At 44.0% G+C, this 19,867-nt stretch overlaps 1 protein-coding gene across 3 annotated transcripts in view; it reads right to left on the reverse strand.

Moving 5' to 3' along the window:
• Nucleotides 1-371: 371 nt before the first annotated feature.
• The window catches only part of CLASP1 (cytoplasmic linker associated protein 1), a 183,983-nt gene continuing 164,487 nt past the window's right edge, over nt 372-19,867 (reverse strand). For all 3 annotated transcript variants that reach the window (XM_075757030.1, XM_075757029.1, XM_075757031.1), the window contains 3 exons: nt 9,446-9,652; nt 6,251-6,367; nt 372-4,460 (listed from right to left, as the gene is read on the reverse strand). In XM_075757030.1, the coding sequence (XP_075613145.1) occupies nt 4,374-4,460; nt 6,251-6,367; nt 9,446-9,652 (411 nt within the window). In that variant the 3' untranslated portion in view covers nt 372-4,373. The remainder of the gene's footprint in view (nt 4,461-6,250; nt 6,368-9,445; nt 9,653-19,867) is intronic.

The raw sequence follows: 19,867 nt of genomic DNA on the forward strand, positions 1-19,867 counted from the left end.
CTTGAGTTACGTGACCTTGCACGAGACCATCAGCTTTCAAACAGCATCCGGCTCTCCAGTTTGTAATGTCACAAGAATCCCCTAAAGCATGACTTCCCAAAAGCTTTTAAAAGCTTTTAAAAGCTGACAGCAAAGATCGGCACTCCAAAAGATCAGCTGCCCACTGGCCGCGCTGGCACTCAGACTGGTGCCCGTAGGAAGCAGCCAGGCCACCATGCACCCTCTAATTAACACATGAAAACATGGCAGCCAGGGCAGGAATAAGAGCAAATCCTTTACAAGCAAAGGCTGCTGCAGTGAGGAGGTGTGTTGGATAATGGATCTACTTCAGTATTTCTCCCCAAAAAAGGAAATCCAACTTCCACTTATTCTAGGGCAAACTCAAAAGGGTTTATTTTAATTTTTTTTTTTTTTAGCAAATTCTATCACATAAATGTTAACAAAAACATCTGTACAATTGCCATGATACACTCAAAAGTGAAACAAATAAGATATAAATACAGATATGGATGTAACATGACAAAAGCGGAAAAAATAGAAAAAAATACATGCGCATGAACACGGTGCCAACGAAGTCATTTCTCATGGCTGGCATTTTTCAGAGCAGTTTTTACTTCCCATTTAAAACATTGTTAGCAACATCCTGCTGTATTCTACGAAGGTCTATTTTTCTGTCCCTTAATATGTAGTATTATGCTTGATAAATAAAGGGGTGGGGAGAAAAGGTTTCGATGACAAAGATGCAAGTTACATTACTTATACAGGTTATTGGTAAGCTAGTAATAAGCAATAAAAAAAGAGTCTCGTATTGTAATCCAGGCAAGCACACATAGTGTACCTTAAGAAAGCCACATGCCTCGATATTTCTGCACTACATGAGAACTACAGTACGTAGACCTGTGGGGCGGATGGATCTGGTATTTGCCCATGCCCACGGAGCACTGGTGCAGCCAATGGCAGAAAAAACATCCACATCTGAGATTTCGGCAACCTTACAGCCAGGAGCCACTGTCCGCTGAGAGTTTTCTCCCAGTTCAGACTTTTAAAGCATGGTGGGCAAATAAAATACACTTTTTTCTTTTCTTTTTTTTTTTTTTTTTTTAAAGGTACGAAAAATTGAAGCCCTGCATAATGGGCAGCAAGGAAAAAAAAAAAAAGGCAGCTGCAGTAGGTGGCTACTGCCAGGAGAACGTGAACACAAGCTTCACCGGTGCGGTGAGGCACTGCCAGCATGCAGATCTTTCTCTGCAAGCGTGCGTGGACACTGTGATTTGTAGCCAGAGAGACCTTTATGCTTGCTGAAGAGAAAACAAAATGATTGTACAGCTTGTTGAAGTCAGAACGCTGGAGATCAGAGAGGTGACATTCAGAGCTAGCCCTTTGAGTACTTCAAAGGAAACAAAAAAAAAAATCGGGTCATGTTCAACATACTAAACAACCTTACTATGTACATTACACACAATGATTTATAAATACCTAAGCAGAATGCTCTCTACTGTATACAGGTATAACATACTTCTAGAGTACTCAAAGGATGAACAATCCTCAACTGACTCGCATAACGAAATCAAGTAGCATGTTAATGAGCATCTGTTGACAAACGGAACTGAATCTGATTCAGAAAGTAAGGCCTGGTCCTACCACTTGCAGCCCCAAGTGTGCCAATAGCATCGGAAAACACACGCTCGTCGCTGGAGTTGCGGCAGGTTGCACGCATCTTTTGAAGGACGAGCTGTTAACTCCGGCTGTAGTGTCAGCGCACGCGCTAGGGTCAGTTCAGGGACGTTACAGTGTGTTCACTCTCAGTGCATACTAACAGGATTTTATAAAATATATAAAATCATTTGAGAAGGAATTCAATTCCTGGAGATTTGCTACAGTGTGCCATTCAAAAAAAAAAAATTAAACAGCAAACGGTGATGGACCAAGCTCCATCACAGCTGGGAGGGACTAAATGCCATCTGGTCAGCTATGCTGACCTTGTGAACCCCAAACTGGAACAGAAGATGCTCAACTGAGATGGGGACAAAGGGGAGCATAAATACTAAGCAGTTAGAGTACAAATTTAAAAAAAAAACCCCAAACAAAAAACCAAACCCACTACTAAAAACTCAAACATGACAGCTAACTGCTGCCAACAAGTCAGCTGAATATTTCCTCAAAAGGGAAAATAAATTCGTGTTAAACTAAAATAATTTGAATCATTCAAAAAATTAAAAAAGAATATTCTAACAAGCATACTGAAAGATGTTGAGAAGGAATGGTCCATGGAAAGTGAGACACCAACCATGGAGCAGCCGATCCTCCCTCTAGTGAGGATGGCTTTTCTGAGCCTGCAGGAAGACCCTGGGGGAGTCCCCCCCATCAGGATTGCATGGTTTCTCCTGCCCTGGCATTAACTCATTGGGAAAGATGAGGGAACTAGCCCTGTAGCCATCAAAAGCCTGGACACATCCTGACAAACTCAGGAGCAGGTCACCTCCTCCACCCTCACATAAGCAGGGAAAGGGACTGACGAGCTTCGCAGCCCAACCCCACACAGTCTCCACCAGCGATGGGGAGGGGAGCTGGCCCCAAGCATCACCTCCCAGCACAGCCCTGGCACCAAGGAGGTGAGACACACAGGGGTGTGCTGATGGAAAGGGTGGACAATGGAGCTTCACCCTCCCTGCTACACTCCTGGAAACTCTCATGTTCTCAGTAGGGTACCAAGGTGTCCCTTCAGCTCCCCACAGGGGAAATGAAGGGGGCTGGAGAGAGACCAAGGCACCGAGAGCAGCCAGGAAGCACACATCCATCACCACAGCTGCAAGCTGCAGATGCACCATCCTCTTGCATCATTGGCCCTGGGGGCAAAACCCCAGTTCTGATCCACTGCAAGTTTGGGGTGGGCATGCCCACCAGCCAGGATCCAGCCCTGGGCCAAACACAGCACCAGCATCCTCCTGCTTCCCCTGGTTACAGGCAGAGGCAGGGGGAGCTCAACCTCTGCAAACAGAAGGAGAAGGGTAGTGCTGTGGGGTATTTGACTGCTGCTGGTTTGGCTCTGACTTGATCTGTCATCAGATTTGCCCCACTGCACCCTCACCCACAGCACCCTGCTGACAGCAGCACCCAGCAAGGACTCTCAGCACCCCTCTGAAATGCACCCAGCAGGGCTGTGTGTGGGGCTGGCCAGGAAGAAGGAGGTTTCTAAAGGCAGCTAACAGCACTGCAGGCTCTTCAGGCAGTGGTGACATGCACTGTCCCAGCAGGTGCTTCCCCGGGGTCTTTTTGTTCAGTTTCAGATGCCCTTTCTGTCCTCTGGGATGAACATTTTGCCCAAAGCACAAAGGAGTTGTGAGGACAAAGCCGTTCACCACCCAACACCAGCGGGTCAGGTCGGAGCAGATCAGCCCTTTGACCCTACAGATTTCAAGAAAAACGCAGCTAGCCTCACAAGGCAGCGCTGAGATACAGCCCTGCCAGCTCCTGCTGCCCACCTACAGACACACTCAGAGCCCAATCCAACACCCACCCACCTCCAGTGTCCCATCGCAGGCATCGGTCCCCACAATTGGGTCTCAGGTTTCCTTTGGGGAGTAACAAGTAACCTGGAGAGCCTTTTGAGCATATGAAAGAGCCGAATGGGTTGGGAGGAGAGAAATATTTACACAGTCAATGAAAGGAGCAAGAGCCCAGCTGCTTTGCACAGCACAGCTGGCTGGAGAGCAGTTAGAGAAATCAGCCCATCAGAGGTCTGTCAGAAGAACTATGTACAAAAACTCAGATGTTTAAAAAGAACCTACTTTTTCATCACTCACTTGGTATCTCTCAGTATTAAAGCATCCGAGGCTGGAATCACAGCCACGTTTGCAAAGCCACATCTCCCCCATGGAGAGCCCTGCACATTAGGCAAGCTGCAACAGGGAGTACAAAACAGGACCACAAGACTTGTGAGAAGAGGAGATCCTAGCCAGAACAGCTGCAGCCACAGGGAGAGTGCAGGTCACTAGCACACAGAAACCAAAACTAGGTATGAACTAAACCAACAAGATTTGTTTGACTTTTACGCGTGTCCAGGTTCTTGAACTCTGTTTTGGAACACTAACCTAAACATATTTCTGAAATTTCAGCAGGCTATACAAATATGTTTAAGTATGGCTTTCTGTTGTTCACTTTTAATGAAGACTGCAACACAGACCTTGCTTCCTTTACATTCAATACCAGTAAGATTCTACATAAAAGCTTTAAAGGGACTAAAATACTGATTGCAATAAATATCTGCATGGCCTCCTTGAGCTGATGGAGCACGCCAGTGAAGAGTAGCAGAAAGGTCTCTGAGAGGCACCGTTGATTGCTTCTAAGTCTACACATATGTCCACATATCTCCATTAACTGTGCGTTGAAACATCTGAAGAGGAACTGCTGTTGCTGTTGGTGGTCTGGGCCCTCTTTATGTACAAGTTTAGTAGCTTCATCTGAAAAAGAAAGAAACAAACATCAGGAGAAGATGCAAGGAAAAACAGGCAGATGAAAGTCACTTGCAAATCTTAAAATTCACATTCTGCAGTGAACTCAGCTTTGAGTGAGCTGACACTGAACTCTCTGGAGGAAAAGCAGAAGCAAAGCTAAGCGTATTTCAGAACGGACAGAGGGAGGAGGGCATGCCTAGCTCCACTGAAGTTACAGACAGATTTAATGGGATTTAGAAAAATCTCTTGCATTTCACTTCAGCAGCCACCAGTTCACAGACCTCAATCGTGCAGCCCGCTCTGACCAAGCGGGGTTCCCACGAAGGTCAGTGGGGCTGCAGGCACACCAGCGATTCAATAGCTGCGGTCCCTCCTAGGAAACACCCTGAACTCTCCATGCCTTATAAAATGTTCATTTTCAATGACATTTAAATATCTTCACTAACTTGGTACATCTAGTGAAACTGCAGTTGTTATGACTATATACTTCCTTTGCATGCGTTTGTTTTCTTTTTCTGCCCTACCACCTTAGTTCCAGATCCTGCAATGACTCATGCACACATTTCACTTTAAATATGAAGGCAGTATGCGTAAACCCAGAAGAACTGCAAGCATTGCTCACATGTTTATAGTTAGTTATGTGGTGGAGTAAGTCTGCGGCACCTAGGATTCTGGGATAATGAAGTCTCTACAACATTTTACAGGGGGATTTCCTAACTGCCCAAATATAATGAGGTAAACCTCAGCACCCATAGCTGTCTCTTTCCAGAGCAATTTGGAGGCACAAATAATTTGTTTAAGGGCAAGGCAATTCAATTCAGAAATAAAATCCAAGTGTCCTCAGTCTCAGGTTGTTCTGGCCTACACCACACTTCCTACCCACGAAAGAAATCATTGCTTCAAAATAACAGAACAAACCCTCTGAACTAAGCAGCTATTCACATGCAGAGATCTATTTCAGAAACAAAAATGCAGAATTCATCTTAAAATTGCAGAGAAATCTTGGGTACGATGACTGCAAACAGGAGAAGAAATCATGTGATGGCTTCCTGAGCAGCTCCAAAAAGCAAACACACACCACCCACCTCAACTCAAAATGCCAGCTCTTATCTGAAGGACAGAGCTGAACTAAGGACTTGATTTCCCTTGCAGCATCAGGTCAGAATTTGAGTTTTGCTGCTAACCTGATTCCAGGGCACAAAATCCTTTGAACAGTCACTTGAGCTTGCTGGTGTCCCAGGAGGAAAGGGACACATCCGCCATGCTATTAATAGTGAAGCTTTACCTGGATTTCTACCAACCCTAATCACAACCTGCTGCTGAGAGAACCTGCTCTCCCACTCACCCCAGCCATGCATTCCCACCACTCTTTGCACTAGATTACCTATGCAGCCGCAGAGCGGACTGAAAGCTAATTAATTTGTATTGCAGATCTGGTTTTCAGCCAGAGCTGCCAGCTGATCCAACTCACTGCACCGTCACCCCTGGATGCAATGCCAAAGGGGCAAGGTAAACATGGCTGTAGTGGGAAGGACCAACTTGGTGGCTGCTTGTAGTGACACAGGATCAAAGACATCATGAAACGGATCCCCGAACCCCACCAGAAATTGCTTAGTGGGATTTCAAATGCTCACGCTGCCGAACGAGTGCTGTGGTGTTTGGGAGGGTGAGATAGGATTTGACAGAGTACAGGGAGCTTGACCCAGAGCTACTGTGAAGCAACTTGTCTTGCTGCTAGTAGCGCAAGCCATTCAGCTGGCTATTACCAAAACACCGGAGAGTCATTACTCTTGTACCTTGCTTCCCGTGAGCTGTGCGAGATGAGGTTTCAGTTCTTCTCCAATTACTGAATAAATTGCCACTAGGCAAAATACGCTAGCTTTGCGGACACTGCTCTCCGTGTTATCATAACCCTAGGAAACAAGAAAAAAAGGTCAGAAGTCAAATGGCACTCGCCAACGTCCTTCCAGAGCAATCCACTAAAGAGCTGATGAACATTTTGCCAATGTGGCTGACCTAACAGATCAACAGAAAGGCCCTGCTTAACGTAACAGTTTGCAACCTGACTACTCAAAGAGCAAGAGACTACAATCACCTGTACATCCTATTTGTTCCTTATATTATTAGTTATTACTGTAATGTTATAAGCTATTAATGTCTTGATATTTATAGCATTAAGCAACAACATGCAGTTTCCCCACATGAGCTTAGAACTCTCAAATACACACATTCCTGTGTCCAGTTCAGATGACCATATGCTATCCTAGATGGTGAGGACTTCCTGGAGGGGAGCCCTCATGCTCCCTGCTTAACTTCAGAAAAGTCTTTCCTGACCCAAATCTAACCCAAAGGAAACCAATTCTGATCCTCAGAGCAACGTTACGGGTGGAGATGAATTTTGCAGCAAAATGGCCTAACAATTGTATCACTTGGGACATAATAGAATCCTGTTTTGTCAACAAAAATTCTACCCAAATATCTATTCGGGCAGAATAGCTCATTTGGGGCATTAGAAACTGCAAAAATCAGAGTCATCATGGATGTTTTCCAACTCTTAAAAAGCACTGGGCTCAAACACTGCGTATAGCAGTGCTACACACTTGTGCTAGTCCATTAGATGAATTGCGTCTGTAACCTGAAGCTTTTTGATTACTTATCAGGTAGGAAATACCACAGAAAAGAACATGTAGAAAGATCCCTGTAGGTGTGCTGGCTCTCTGGCAGCTTCAGGAGAGCTCAAGCTAGCCACCAGGTCACTCAGCAGCTGGTGACATCAGTCCTGTACTCAGGCAGCGATTCCTCACTCAGCAGCCATCCCAGGAGAAACACAGACATCACTTCAGCCTGCGGGACACTGCCTCCTCCGCATGCAGGGTGACCTCTGCCGGGAAAGCCGGGAGGAGGGATGCAGCACAGCTGGGACTGTTCTAGCTGCAGGGCCAAAATACAGTCTGAAGTGACAGTCTGCAATCCCAGAGAGCGCTGAACTAGAAAAGGAGGCAGCCCAGGTGAGCTCAGACAAACGTCAAGCTATCGAGGACCAAGGTGGAAAAGGGGCTGGGCCCAGGCCCACAGCAAAGGAACACCCCGGAGACACAACCCACTGCTGGGAGGACAGCTGGGACACAGGGTGCTCTCTGTGGGCCCTAATCCAAAGGCTCCTCAAGTCATCAGATGCCTCTGCTTGACCTCAAGTTTTCCCACAGGCCTGGCATTTTGTGTACATGTGCATCCCAAATTGCTCCCGCGGGGCAGGCAGATCTGAGCAGCCTTGAGGCCTGAGAGGGCTGTGTCCCGGCAGGCACGGGGCTGGCAGAGCCTGCCGGGCATGTGCCAGCAGGACCAGCACTCCATCTCTCCATCTGCTGACTTGTTTGCAAGGCAGTGGCTGCTGCTTCTCCCAGTGTTTAACACCACAGACCAGCAGTTAGAGCATTCACTCAGGTGATGATACAGGTTTAAAGCTCTCTTCAGCCCGAGGGTATCAAGATACAGCACATGGCGGAGTACCTTGTGGCCCAGCTCAGAGAGAGCCAGGGCTCTACATCAGGACCAGGGCAAGAACTGTGATTCTCCCCAGCCAAGCCTTGTTCTTGCATAGAGACCCCTCATCTCTTCACAAGGGTCATGGGGATCCCGCCCCAGGCTGTTGCACTGCACGGTTGTGCTCACGCTGCTGCTGTTTGACACTCCTCACCTCCTCACTGCCAGTACCCTTGCCATGCTGAACAAGCACAGGGGTGATTCCCTCCGCACACAGTCCTTCAGCCAGAAGGATCCCAAAAATACTTCCCAAACATGAGCAGTAGATTCCTTTGATCACTATGAGTTTCTAAGGTGAGGAAATATCACTGGCAGCTCCAAGATGAAAAATGGCAAACTAGGCTCCGAAACAAGGTCAGTTTTAAGACATGGAAGCAATTTAATACAACAAATAAAACTGCATTTTTAAAGGCATGCTGCTCCCAAACTTTTCCAGTGCATTGAAGCTACACTGTTCAGATTGTTGTCTCCAACACTTATGGCTAAAAACTTTTTACAGAAGTTTAGATCAATACAGAATTGCCCGATTCCCAGAAGCTGAAAATTTAAGAGAAGAATTGCAAGAGCTGACACAACAAGTTGGGACAAATGCTGGGATGCACAAGGGGAATTTCTGCCTTTGCTCTTGTCCTTGCAACTTCTTATGCTCACAAGGAGGAGGCTTCTTTATCCCAGTTCTCCACTGGAGTCTGACCCACCCAAACACATCTCCCCTTTCACAGTGACTGATTTATTCCTGTTGCAATCCCTTGCCAGTAAACACACACACACGTTCTCTCTCCTCCCTTGCTGCTGCCTCCCATTATTTCCTTCTTGCTTGCAGCCTCATCCCAGCCGCTGGCACTGGGACGTTCCCCGCTTGTGCAGAGGAACAGAAGACAACACCACTACAGCCAGCGCTGAAACCTAAATTCACAATGTAAGACCAAGCCTTATCACTGGGAAAAACACAGTTTCCCACCCAGCCTGAGAGGGTTTTGAAAGAGGCTGAACGAAGTCAGCAAGTAGTTTGGTCCTGATTTCAGAGAGGAAAGGACTAACCTGCCTGCTGGGATTCAAATTCAAGTGCAAAGTACAATCAAAGGGCAGAACAGCTCAGCAGACTTAAAGGAGACTACAAGATGTATTGCTTGGGAGGTACTGAGACAGTGTAAGATGTGGCTAACTCCTGCTTTCAATAAATTTCTTACATGGCTGCTACTGGCTTAATTGAGGAGTCAGGTCAAGATGTCTAATTGTAGGAAATAAACAAACGTAGAATATGAGTTTACTTTTCCTTAATACATTAAAATATCAAAAGCGTAATTATTCAAAGACTTAGAGGGATTAAAGTTTTCATTTACCAAAATCTGACCCCTGAGGGTCCATTGTTCTCTTAGGTCACAGACCTCACAAATTACTCAGTGGTGGTTTGTGCTCAGGAACATTTGTGACATAGGATTCTGTACCTGTAATAACCCAGGAATGATATCGGGAAGGAGCTGATGCAACGATTCCTTGGAAATCCTCTCGATGACTTTTGTCTGCATTTTGATGGCAGCTAAATTAATTGGATAATCTGCAGTCTGAATGATGGGGCAAAGCACCTTGATGCATTGCTCGGGGTGGATGGAACTCGCGAGGGTGGAAGCAGCTTCTTCAGCAGCTCTGACAACCTGGAATGAAAGAATAGCAAAACCTTACGTTAATGAGGTCACACGTCACAGATGAAACCACCAGCGTGTATTAGAAATGACTGCCAGGAAATGCTTGGGGGTGTTCATTAACAAATCCACAGGAGGGTCTATTGAGAGGTGACTGACTCCAAGAATTCACATCCTTCACCTCCAGTGACATCTTTGTTCCAGCCACAGGTAAGTTCATCCTGTCTAACGTAACTGTGTCAAAGTTGGGGCTAGTTCAAGTCATCTGTCACCGAAGATAGATAGGCACCTCCATCCTAGGAGAAGCGAGAGGATAACATCTCTCCAGCCACTGTCAGAGAACCTTAACCCACCAGCTTAGACTTAATACAAAATTTATCTCCTTAAATATTACAACAAATGACACTGTTGCACCTTTTAGTATGCATCTAACCTGCTGAGTGCTTGGGTGCCCAAGCTGAGACAGCCATGCCTACACAGATGTGTCCTGCCATCTCCCTGCTAAACTCTGCTGTAAATCAAACTCAGGCTACAGACACAAACCCGCTTCAGCGTGTCCCTGACGGGGCAGCGGTGCCCTCAGCACATCTAACCCATGAAGGCAGCACTGGGATCCCAATCAAATACAGGAGGAAGAACAAGTGGAAACAATGGTAGCACTAACCTTTTGCAACTATCCCACACTGTAAAGCAGTCATGAAAGACAAGGGAGATCCCAAATTCAATTCAACTCTTAGCCTGAGAGAAGGCAAATCCACAACTTCCACACTCTTCCCCAGTGGGTAGGGAAGCTAGCTGAAAGAGGAAAGACCTGATTCTGGTCTCTCCTCCCATGAGGGTTTATTCATTTTACATTCTGCAATAATTGGATTAAAAAAACAAACAGGATGGGAAGGCAGGTTTTCTTTTTTTCAAGTGTCTGTGCTAATTGCCAGGCAACAAAATGAAGCTTCCCCTTGGTTGCACTCTTCCTGACCACAATTACACACTCTTTGCTCGTCTTTCTTGTTTCAGTACAAAAGATGCTTTTGCTCGTCTTTTCTCACTCCCCTGTTTCTCAGGGCTTACTTTTAAGGGAGGGTAAATCCTGAGTGGACAGAGATGCCCCAGTGAACAGACTTAAATCTGACCCAACTTTAAGAAGGAGGAAGCATCCACAAATCCTCATGCTTAAGATCTCCCAGCTAGCTCCAATGCAGTCCCTAATTCTGAGCCCAGGAGCACTAACACAGCTTTTGAAGGCACCTCCTCTTTCCTGAGTCCATGGGAAGCTCAGATGCCTAGCACTAGTTCCCTAACTCATCCTAAGCTGAACTACCTGGGGTTGTCTGAAGTTAGTACTTTGAAACCAGCACTAGGAAATCAAATAAAACAAACCGCACATCTCCCACCACTTTGACTGAAGCCACAGCTGCTGGATTTGCCTCATTCCCCTCTTCCACGCACTGTCATGGTATCAGACTTGGGGAATTCTATTTGACTAAGGCAACCTATGGACAGATGTAGCTCTATCAAAGCCACAAAAGAAAGTAAGCTTTCATTATTTTTAATAACTACTGTGGATAATGCATGAACCAGGAGTATTTCAAAGTTTATCTCAGTCCTTACTAGGACAAGAATGTCTCCCTGCCTGGACTACAAAATTTACAAAGGTTTAATTGATTTTAAGACAGAAACAGTGAGTAGTGACAAGAAGAGATCATCTCCATCTACAAAGCCTGCTTCACCCATAGTGTTAGTGTCACGGGTCACACCACTATCATTAACCTCCCGGTCATGATGAAAGCTACCTCCATGAAACAGGAACAGCCACAAGATACTTGTATACCCAGGAAATAACAAACCTATCCACTTGGCTCTTGGCATCCTCTAAAGCAAACCCAACAGTGAAAATGATCTCAGATACTTCATACATGCAGGCAAGGTACAGGCAGGGTGGTAAAGCAGACGTGAGATCTTGATTGTTTCTATATCAGGGCCCTACTTACAGAAGAAAAGCTGTCAAACTGCTCTATCTACGCCAGGCCTTTCTCAGCAATTAATTACAATATTAAAACGTGTTCCAAAAAGAATGGCAAACCACAATGTGGTTAGTATTCAAAAAATTTCATCCTGAAAGATCTGTGAATGAGTAACTAAGCAGAACAGAACACTTGTTTTCCCACTTCCAGCAAGTTTTCCTTCTTCCAGCTATTTCTTTGTGAATTTCTGTTCAATTTCACATGTGAGAAGCATGAAAGTTAATATTTTTCCACATAAGCTAGTACTAGCTTAGAAGGAAGCACTACCTGATTTTGTTGGGGAAGGAGAGAAACACCCAAGTACTTAAGGGAAACCTAATACCATGCTTTGGTACCACAGCGTCGAACTGCTGGGGCAGATGAAGTCAGGAGCTCCCAGGAGGTGTCCTTTAAAGGAATTCACTTCTTGGCACTGCAGCTTTTGACATCAGCTTTGCCAGTGCTGAAAAACTGCTACCACCAAGCTTTCCACAAACAATGCAGTGGATTTACAGAAAGCCCAGTTATCTTGTAATCAATTTAACTACATTCACGAGCAAGTCATTCCAGCTAAAAAAACCCCACCAACTATAACTATTTGGACACAAGCCACTTGGGATTTTGCTTTGCAACAATTCCAAATACTGTTAGTAAATGTTTTCAAGCATCCACAGAAAGAAAAGCTTGCACACATCACAACTCACTAAAAAAAAATTATTGGTTTTTTTTCAACCTTGAATCCTCCTGGTATCCTGCTTGATAAGAAAGCAACAATATTTTAGTAAGCACTGAGGGTCAGACTCTGAGCTCAAATATACTACTGTAAACACCAAACAGTACTGAGTAGGTAAAAATTTCAATGAGTAATTATATCTGGGTTTCAGCAGTTTCCACATCCTGTTTCCATACAGTTTACCATGCACATTAAGTTGCAGGTATGAGTCAAACACATGAGACAAGCATTTTTGTAAAAGCTTATTAACCAATTCTAAGCACAAGGGGTTAAAATACAGCTGTAATTTTTACAAAACAAGCAGGGGTTCAAATAGCAACAAAGGTCATACATATTTTGCACATCAAAAAGTCAGCATGAAAAGTTCTAAAGGTGCAGGATTTATTTATGCCTCTTCAAGTCCTCCTTTCAGCAAAGCTGCCCATTTCTAGCAAGGATCTGGCCACATTTACACAGCAGTTGGGTATTTCACATCACTTCTCCCTGGAGTGCCTTCCCTCTGAATACAGAAGGACATACTACACACGTCCAGTAAGCTTCCTGCTGATACTAGCCTGTTAATGTGACAACACCAGGGAGACTTCCAAGAGCACATCTGGCAGACAGCGTCTGCATCTAAGCCACACTTCAGCAAACCCCTTAAGCATATGTTTAGCTTTAATAACATGCTGAAGTCTCACTGACATCAATGAGATTCAAGCGTGCGCTTACATGCTTGCTTGAATCAGAGCCTCTGCAGGTAACTAGCTCCTGGCTCCCTTGGAAAAGGCTGGCAGGGGACAGGGTGTAGGAAGACGTAGGGCAGTACCAGCTGAGGGACAGCCAAAAAGACAAGCTCATCCCTGTCAGCACAGAAAGCTGAATGGTACCATTCTGCAATGCAAGTATCAGTCCAAAAGGTCTTTCCTTCTGGCTTTGGCAGAACAAGACATTCAGTCACCCAGACCGACTGCATCCCATGAGGGAAAGCACGTCTGAATATTTACACAGCCCACTCAGAGTCCCGCTCACTTGGCAACATCAGAGAAATCAGCAGCATTCCCACAGAGAGGGAAGTGCATTATCAAAAGCTACACTCTGCCAGGTCGTTTGCCAACAAGAGCATGCAATTATAGCAGAGTTTAGCAAAGGTATTTTGCTGTGAGGCACAACACTTGTGTCTTGCAAATTATACATACCATACAATATAAAAAAAATCAAATATCTTTTTTAATCAGGGCTTTAACCTGACCAGCAGAGTGAAACAGAGTGAAAGAGGAGTGGGAGAAATGAATAAACAGCATCAAGCAACAGTTCTTCCTCCTGTCTTTGGAGGTAAGATTAACAGATACACTCTGGGAAGTGACAAGAATGGCCCCATTAGGCTCATACTAACAGCAAACGCCACAAGAAGTAGTGGTTATGAAATGTGTCCTTTAAATTTGAGAAAAAGAGTGCAGTTCAGTACATGCTGAGACACTGGAGCTCATTGTCACAAGAAGATTAAAAAATAGACAAGTTTACTGAAGAAAAAACAAAGGCCAAAACACACAGAGGCACAGGCAGAACCATTAGCACGGGCAGGCTGTAAGCTTCAGACAGCTGGAAGGAGGGAGGATACTGAGAGTGAAGCATCACTGTATGCTTGCTTCTTGCTAGTCACTGTCAGGTAGGGTATCAAATGAAGCAAACTTTTTGTTTGACCTAATAGAATTGTTCTCACTGATCTCAGAAATATGAAAGAAAACCAGCAAAGCCATCAAATGATGATGGCAGTTGGAAGCAGCAAGTTCAAAAGGGTGGCTATGAAGCAAGATGTGCAAGATTAGAGACACCCTGTGGTGTTTTAAAAACACACACACGAAGCTGTGTGAAAGGTATGTCACAAACATGATCTTACCTCCCAGTAAAAGCTTAGAGCAAACCACGGCTGACCTGGATATTATTCGACACAGGGCAGGTAGCCCAAGAATGCAGATCTAAAAGATAGCACTTTGCCTTAAAGAAGCAGGTTTTTCTCCTTTCCAAATGCTTGCCTTACGCTCTGCACGCTAGAGACTAGATTCAGACTAGCATAACATAAGTTGTGTTTGCTGGTGGGTTCCCTGAAAGATATCTGCAGCGCATTAAGACCTTTCCAGTGAGTCTCCCAAAAGAGAGAAATGGTTATACTTCCACAGAGTTTGCTCTAGGGAAGGAACCATATTCACACGCACGAAGCCAGAGAGGTACAGCACACAGGTAGGCTGTTCACCTCTAACATCTTCCTTAACGCTATGAAGGAGTAAGCTTCAAAGTAACAGGTTAGACAGTCCCAGGAACATGCACGTGAAATGCTTTCTGATTTCAATGGGAGGGGATATGCAGATGTGCTGTATTAGGAACAGTGTGATCAAGACAGCCACCCATCACAGATCCCTTTCTTTTAATAGAAAAGCACGTTGGCATCATTGACATTCTACAAAATTTGCTGGACAAACTTGGGATGACAATTCCTACTGGTTTACCTGCTACACAATGCACTGCAGCCACAGGAATCTGATTGCTTAAGACAGCCAGAACCAAGACTCATCTCTTCCACGTAATTTCTTCTGCTCAGCTATTACTCTCAGGGTATTACAGGTGTTTGCAGCAAGCAGCTTGCCTGTGCTAATCTGCTCTTGGTCAATATGCAGCAGCTTTCTAAAATGTTTTGATGGGTGCATTTCTGCTTTGAAGTGACACAAACTAAGGAAAGAAAACTATGCGTCCTGACTCACCTAAGGCCAGGTTCCTAGGCTACACAAGGCACCAGTGTAACATGCTGGGATCTCAACAGAGGAGCAACACCTGTACACCTAGGTGAGAACTGTATGTAGGACCATAAGCTGGAGTGCTTTGCCAACAATTGCTAGTTGTACCGTCTCTGCAGAAAGTCGTAGAGAATGAGGCAGTGTAGGTAAAACCCCACTGAAAACTTAGAGGCTTTGTACACTATTGTGAAACTCATGGAGTGCCAGTGAAGTTTATGAAGCAGAAGAACACGGTTTTACTTTTCGACTTACAAGGCATGCAGCTATGTTTTTGAGCCAATTTTTGCCATCTAGAGGTGGTTACTTAAACCCTGCATAATCTACGCTGGAGGGGATGGAGGCTTACCAATACCTAGCCAGGCAAACTCCCACCCCCGAAGGCTTTACAGTCTGATCCAGACAGGAACAAGCAATTAAAAACTTGGTTTCAAAGCAGGAAGTGGACTCAGAAATGGGGAGTGCTAAGCAGATGAAAACACAATGTGATTTTTATAAGGGATTCAGAGGAGATGAAGTAGATTAGACTGCTTCTCCTGTACACTAAATATTTGAAATGTGTTGGGAATTAGGAAAAACATAAACATATACTATGAAACATTGATAACTGCCAAGCTGCAGCACGTTGCAGCTTCCAGAATGGACTATATATCAATTAACCCTAAAGAATATGATCATTTAGTATTTTTCTTCTCTAGTAAGCTACATTTTGCAGAAATCTACGTAGATTATACCATCAGAGGACAGTTGCAAATCATCTTATAAATGTCAGAGGCCAGTCTAAAAGTACCTCAGCAAGATAGTAACAATTATCTACAGTTAATGGACAGCTGTGATTTCTTCTTTGTCACCTTCTTTTAGAGGGTTCCAACAAAGAATATTACATTCCAATCATGCTTATGGACCTTCTGGATAATAAAAGACCAAAATTAGTTATCTAAGATACGGTACAATATCCTTTCCCTACACATAAAAAAATATGCATCAGCTAGGTCTATAGACTTAGTTGCCGAGAAAAACAAAGTGGCAGAGACAGAAAGCAGGGAATTAGCTATCCTATCCACTTTGTAACTGTTTCCCAAGATAATGAACTATTTCTGGTTTAATACACTCAATAATAAGAACTTATACTCATTTTGCTGGTATGAATCTGAAGCAATGTCATATCAGTGGTATTGGGTCAGCAGGCAGCATCTCTCCGTAGTTATGGGTGAGTAACTACACTGGAACAAATGAGTTAATATTAACTAATTGGCAACAGAAAGATGGTTCTCTTCCAAGTAACTCCAAACAAAGAGTGATAAAAATCAACAAGATTTAATACCATCCACAGCTTCAATTACCTTCTAATGCTCCAAAAGTAAGTGAAAGGCATTTACATGTCAACCCCCATAAATATTTACAGTTATGACTGAAGCAAGCTTGACTCTTCTCATCACCCCATTAAATCAACAGCACTGAATAGACTGTTATATTACAAACAGTATAAAAACAGGCTGAAGTTAAAAAAATGCAAACTAAAGATGGATCCCAACCCAGAGTCTTCCAGTCTGTAGCCTAGGTTTACATTAATTTTGAACCCCCACTGAGGTCTGTGCTTTGCTCTCCTGCCTTTGCACTCACAAGGCGCAACTCAGCATCCAACTCCGTGGACCAAGTCTTCTTCTTCAGTGTCCCTGGGAAGAGAAGTGGTGCTCTTAGCTGTGCTGCTCTGCTGATCCCAGACCCTGCCTTCAGCAACAGAAGGCAGAGGGGTTCTAGCCATGGCAGAGATGCAACTGTCCAAAGGCTTCTGCTTGGACTTGGGAAAACAGCCAATTGTCCAGGCATCCCAAAACATCTATGTTAACACTGCTTTGATACTTCCAATTATATAATCTGGAATAAAACCACAGACCCTCTTTGTTTTGAACAATCTTTAATTAGATATCGGCACTCAATTGGAGGAGAGGATTATATTTGCTGGTTGGTGAATGTGTTGGTTATAATTTGTTATGTGATCCCTCCTGGCCATGCTGAACAGTAGCAATGTTGGAATTTGGATAGACAAATTAACCTTCTTGATTTCCAGAGAACTGCCTCTTAGTACGATGACTTCTTGGAGACAGTACCTGATATTAACAGTTCTGTACTGTGCTCCTCTTCAAACTCTCTTTCTTTGGTCACTTTTGATTATTTATGGGTCATACATAATGGAAAATGTGAGTAATAACTTGGGGCAATTAGCAGTCCCTGTGCTGAAAACAAAACTCAGGTAAGAAAGACCAAAACAGATACAGCTCACTCAAAACATCCATTTTCTGCTAACTTACACAGCCTGTTGCACACCAAAGGATTTCAAACCATAAAACAGGATCACTTCTGTCTTCCACTACAAGGCAGAAACAGCCCAGAAACTTAAATCCTGGCGTGACATTCTATCAGGGTATCACTGGCACAAGGATTAACACTTTTCTAACCAAATTATATAGCAGCCTTCTTTAGATAAGTTTTTACTGTCTAGAGGAAGATTTTATGTAGTCTAAGGACAGTACACCACTGTCTGTAATATTGCTCTGATTTAGTCAAGAAAACTGTAGAACAGACCATTCAGATCTTCCCTTTCCTTCTTCAGCTATTCTTTGGAGGTGCCCTTCAACCACAAACTGGTGAATCTTCGCTTCATGTCCTGCTCAGTGGGATCAAGTCAAAAGGCAGCTCCTCCACCCCTCCTGGAGAGGGCAGTGCTCCAAAGTCAGCAGTGAGAGCGAGCTGGAGGGCCACCACGGGATGGGAATTTGACCTTCTGGCCCAGGGCTATGAGTTTGACCAACTTAGCCATGCCCAAATGGACTCTCATTTAATTTTTCACAAACTTAACCAAATCAGCAAGCCCCAGCTACAGGTAAAAATACCTAAAGCATATTCCCAGGTATATCTTTAGCCTAGGTCATGTAGATACCCAAGCACAGGTTTGGAAACCTTTCTTAACTTCATGAATGCTGATATTCTCAAACTACTGACAGACAGATGATGCCTTTCATGGGCTGCCATGGTTCTGAAAGCCTCATTTGCATAGGGATCAGAAAACACACATACATAGAATGAAAAATCAAGCACCAGTGCCACCACTTAATATAGCTGCATGCACACAACTGTTTAGCACCAGATAGCAAAATGGGAATGTAACTGCAGCATCCTGCTATGACAGCTGCCACCCAAAGGTCTCATTGCAGCAGTTGTAAATACGATCTTTTTTAATTATAAAGATGCTATGCAAAACCATTGTAAATCAAAGGCATGCTATGTACAGCACAGCAGCCACTTGCTGATAGCTATACATCTCTGAATTATTCTTCTATAAAGAAGTGTCAGAACTCACATCTCTTCGTTCCTGGCTTGAGCGTTGCTTTCTCTGTAGCAAAGACTTCTCTGCTTTTCCTCAGGAGGCACCTCACGCAAAAACTTAAGAACCTTTCCATACCACAAGCACAAAGAGCACAGCATGGGGAGTACAAAGGCATAAAGTGTCATGTTGTCAACATTGTGTTTGATTTCTATAAAACCCACTAGTCTGACGAGGACAGTGAGTTCTGAAGGGCATTAAAAGCAATGCCAGAGACAATCTGGAAAGGTCTTCCTAGAAATGGCAGTTTTGGAGGACTCTTAGAAAAAAAAAAATACGAAGGGCACTGAGTCAAGGTGAGCCAAGAAGTATGCAACCAGGAAAACTTGCCAATAAAAGGCACTCCTTCAGAACACAATGTTTTGTCTGACTGCTTTATCAGGAAATCAGTTTACAACTGCTTCTTATTACTCTGAACTGAAAGTGACAGGAGTGCAAAGGCTCTAAATCAAGGAGAGGAAGGTAGGCAGAGTACGGCAGTCCTCATTCACTAAAGCATTAAACATTTTATACTTTTGTATTTTAGAGAAATCCAGCCTGTTAGTTTCTTTCCCTGAGGGTGTTTTTCATTTTGTTTTGGTTTTTTGATTTTTAAACAGTACAGTTTCTGCTACACACAGCTAACATAACCTTGTGCCAGTTATGCAATGCTCTGGAGCAGTCTGATCTATACAATGACCTTTTTCATGGCCAAAGCTCTCCAGATGGACATGCCTAAAATTGCTAGTTTAGGACAAGCTTGTTGCAGAGGATAAGTGTCTTATATTTTCAAGCAAGGACTTTGGTAACAAAGCCATCACAGACATCTAGAGAAATTCACGTGGCACTTCCCACGACTTAGTTCAAACTTGCAACATGCACAAGGTAGAGTAAAAGATCCAGCTTGGAAGTCAATCTACAACGATTGACTTTAAATGAACATTTGAAGTAATCAATTCAAATTAATCATCATGTCCCTTTACTTTTGTTTTACTTCAGAAGAATACTTTGTTTTACATAGAAGTTCTCTCACAGAAGGAAAATGCAATTCACCCTTCCCTTTGCTTCTTCCTCTGTCTCAGCTTCTTTTCAGCAGCACAGCCTCTTCATCCATTTTCTCCTGGTACTCACCAGTCCCCAGTTCTCCCAGCATGGCCCAATTTCACCATTCAGTTTTCACACACTTATGTTCTGCTTGAACATAAGCTTTGTGTTCTCCAGTACATTTCCTATCCTTACCAGTATAGACAGAGGGAGCACAGTGCCCCCAGTGTGCTCTGCAAAATTATTAAATGTGCACTTTACTACAGGGTCTCAGCATCCCCCAGAATGAGCAAGGAAACCCTGGGAAGTTGATAAATA

This window comes from Balearica regulorum, chromosome 6 (assembly GCF_011004875.1).
Source record: "Balearica regulorum gibbericeps isolate bBalReg1 chromosome 6, bBalReg1.pri, whole genome shotgun sequence".
Classification (NCBI taxonomy): Eukaryota; Metazoa; Chordata; class Aves; order Gruiformes; family Gruidae; genus Balearica; species Balearica regulorum.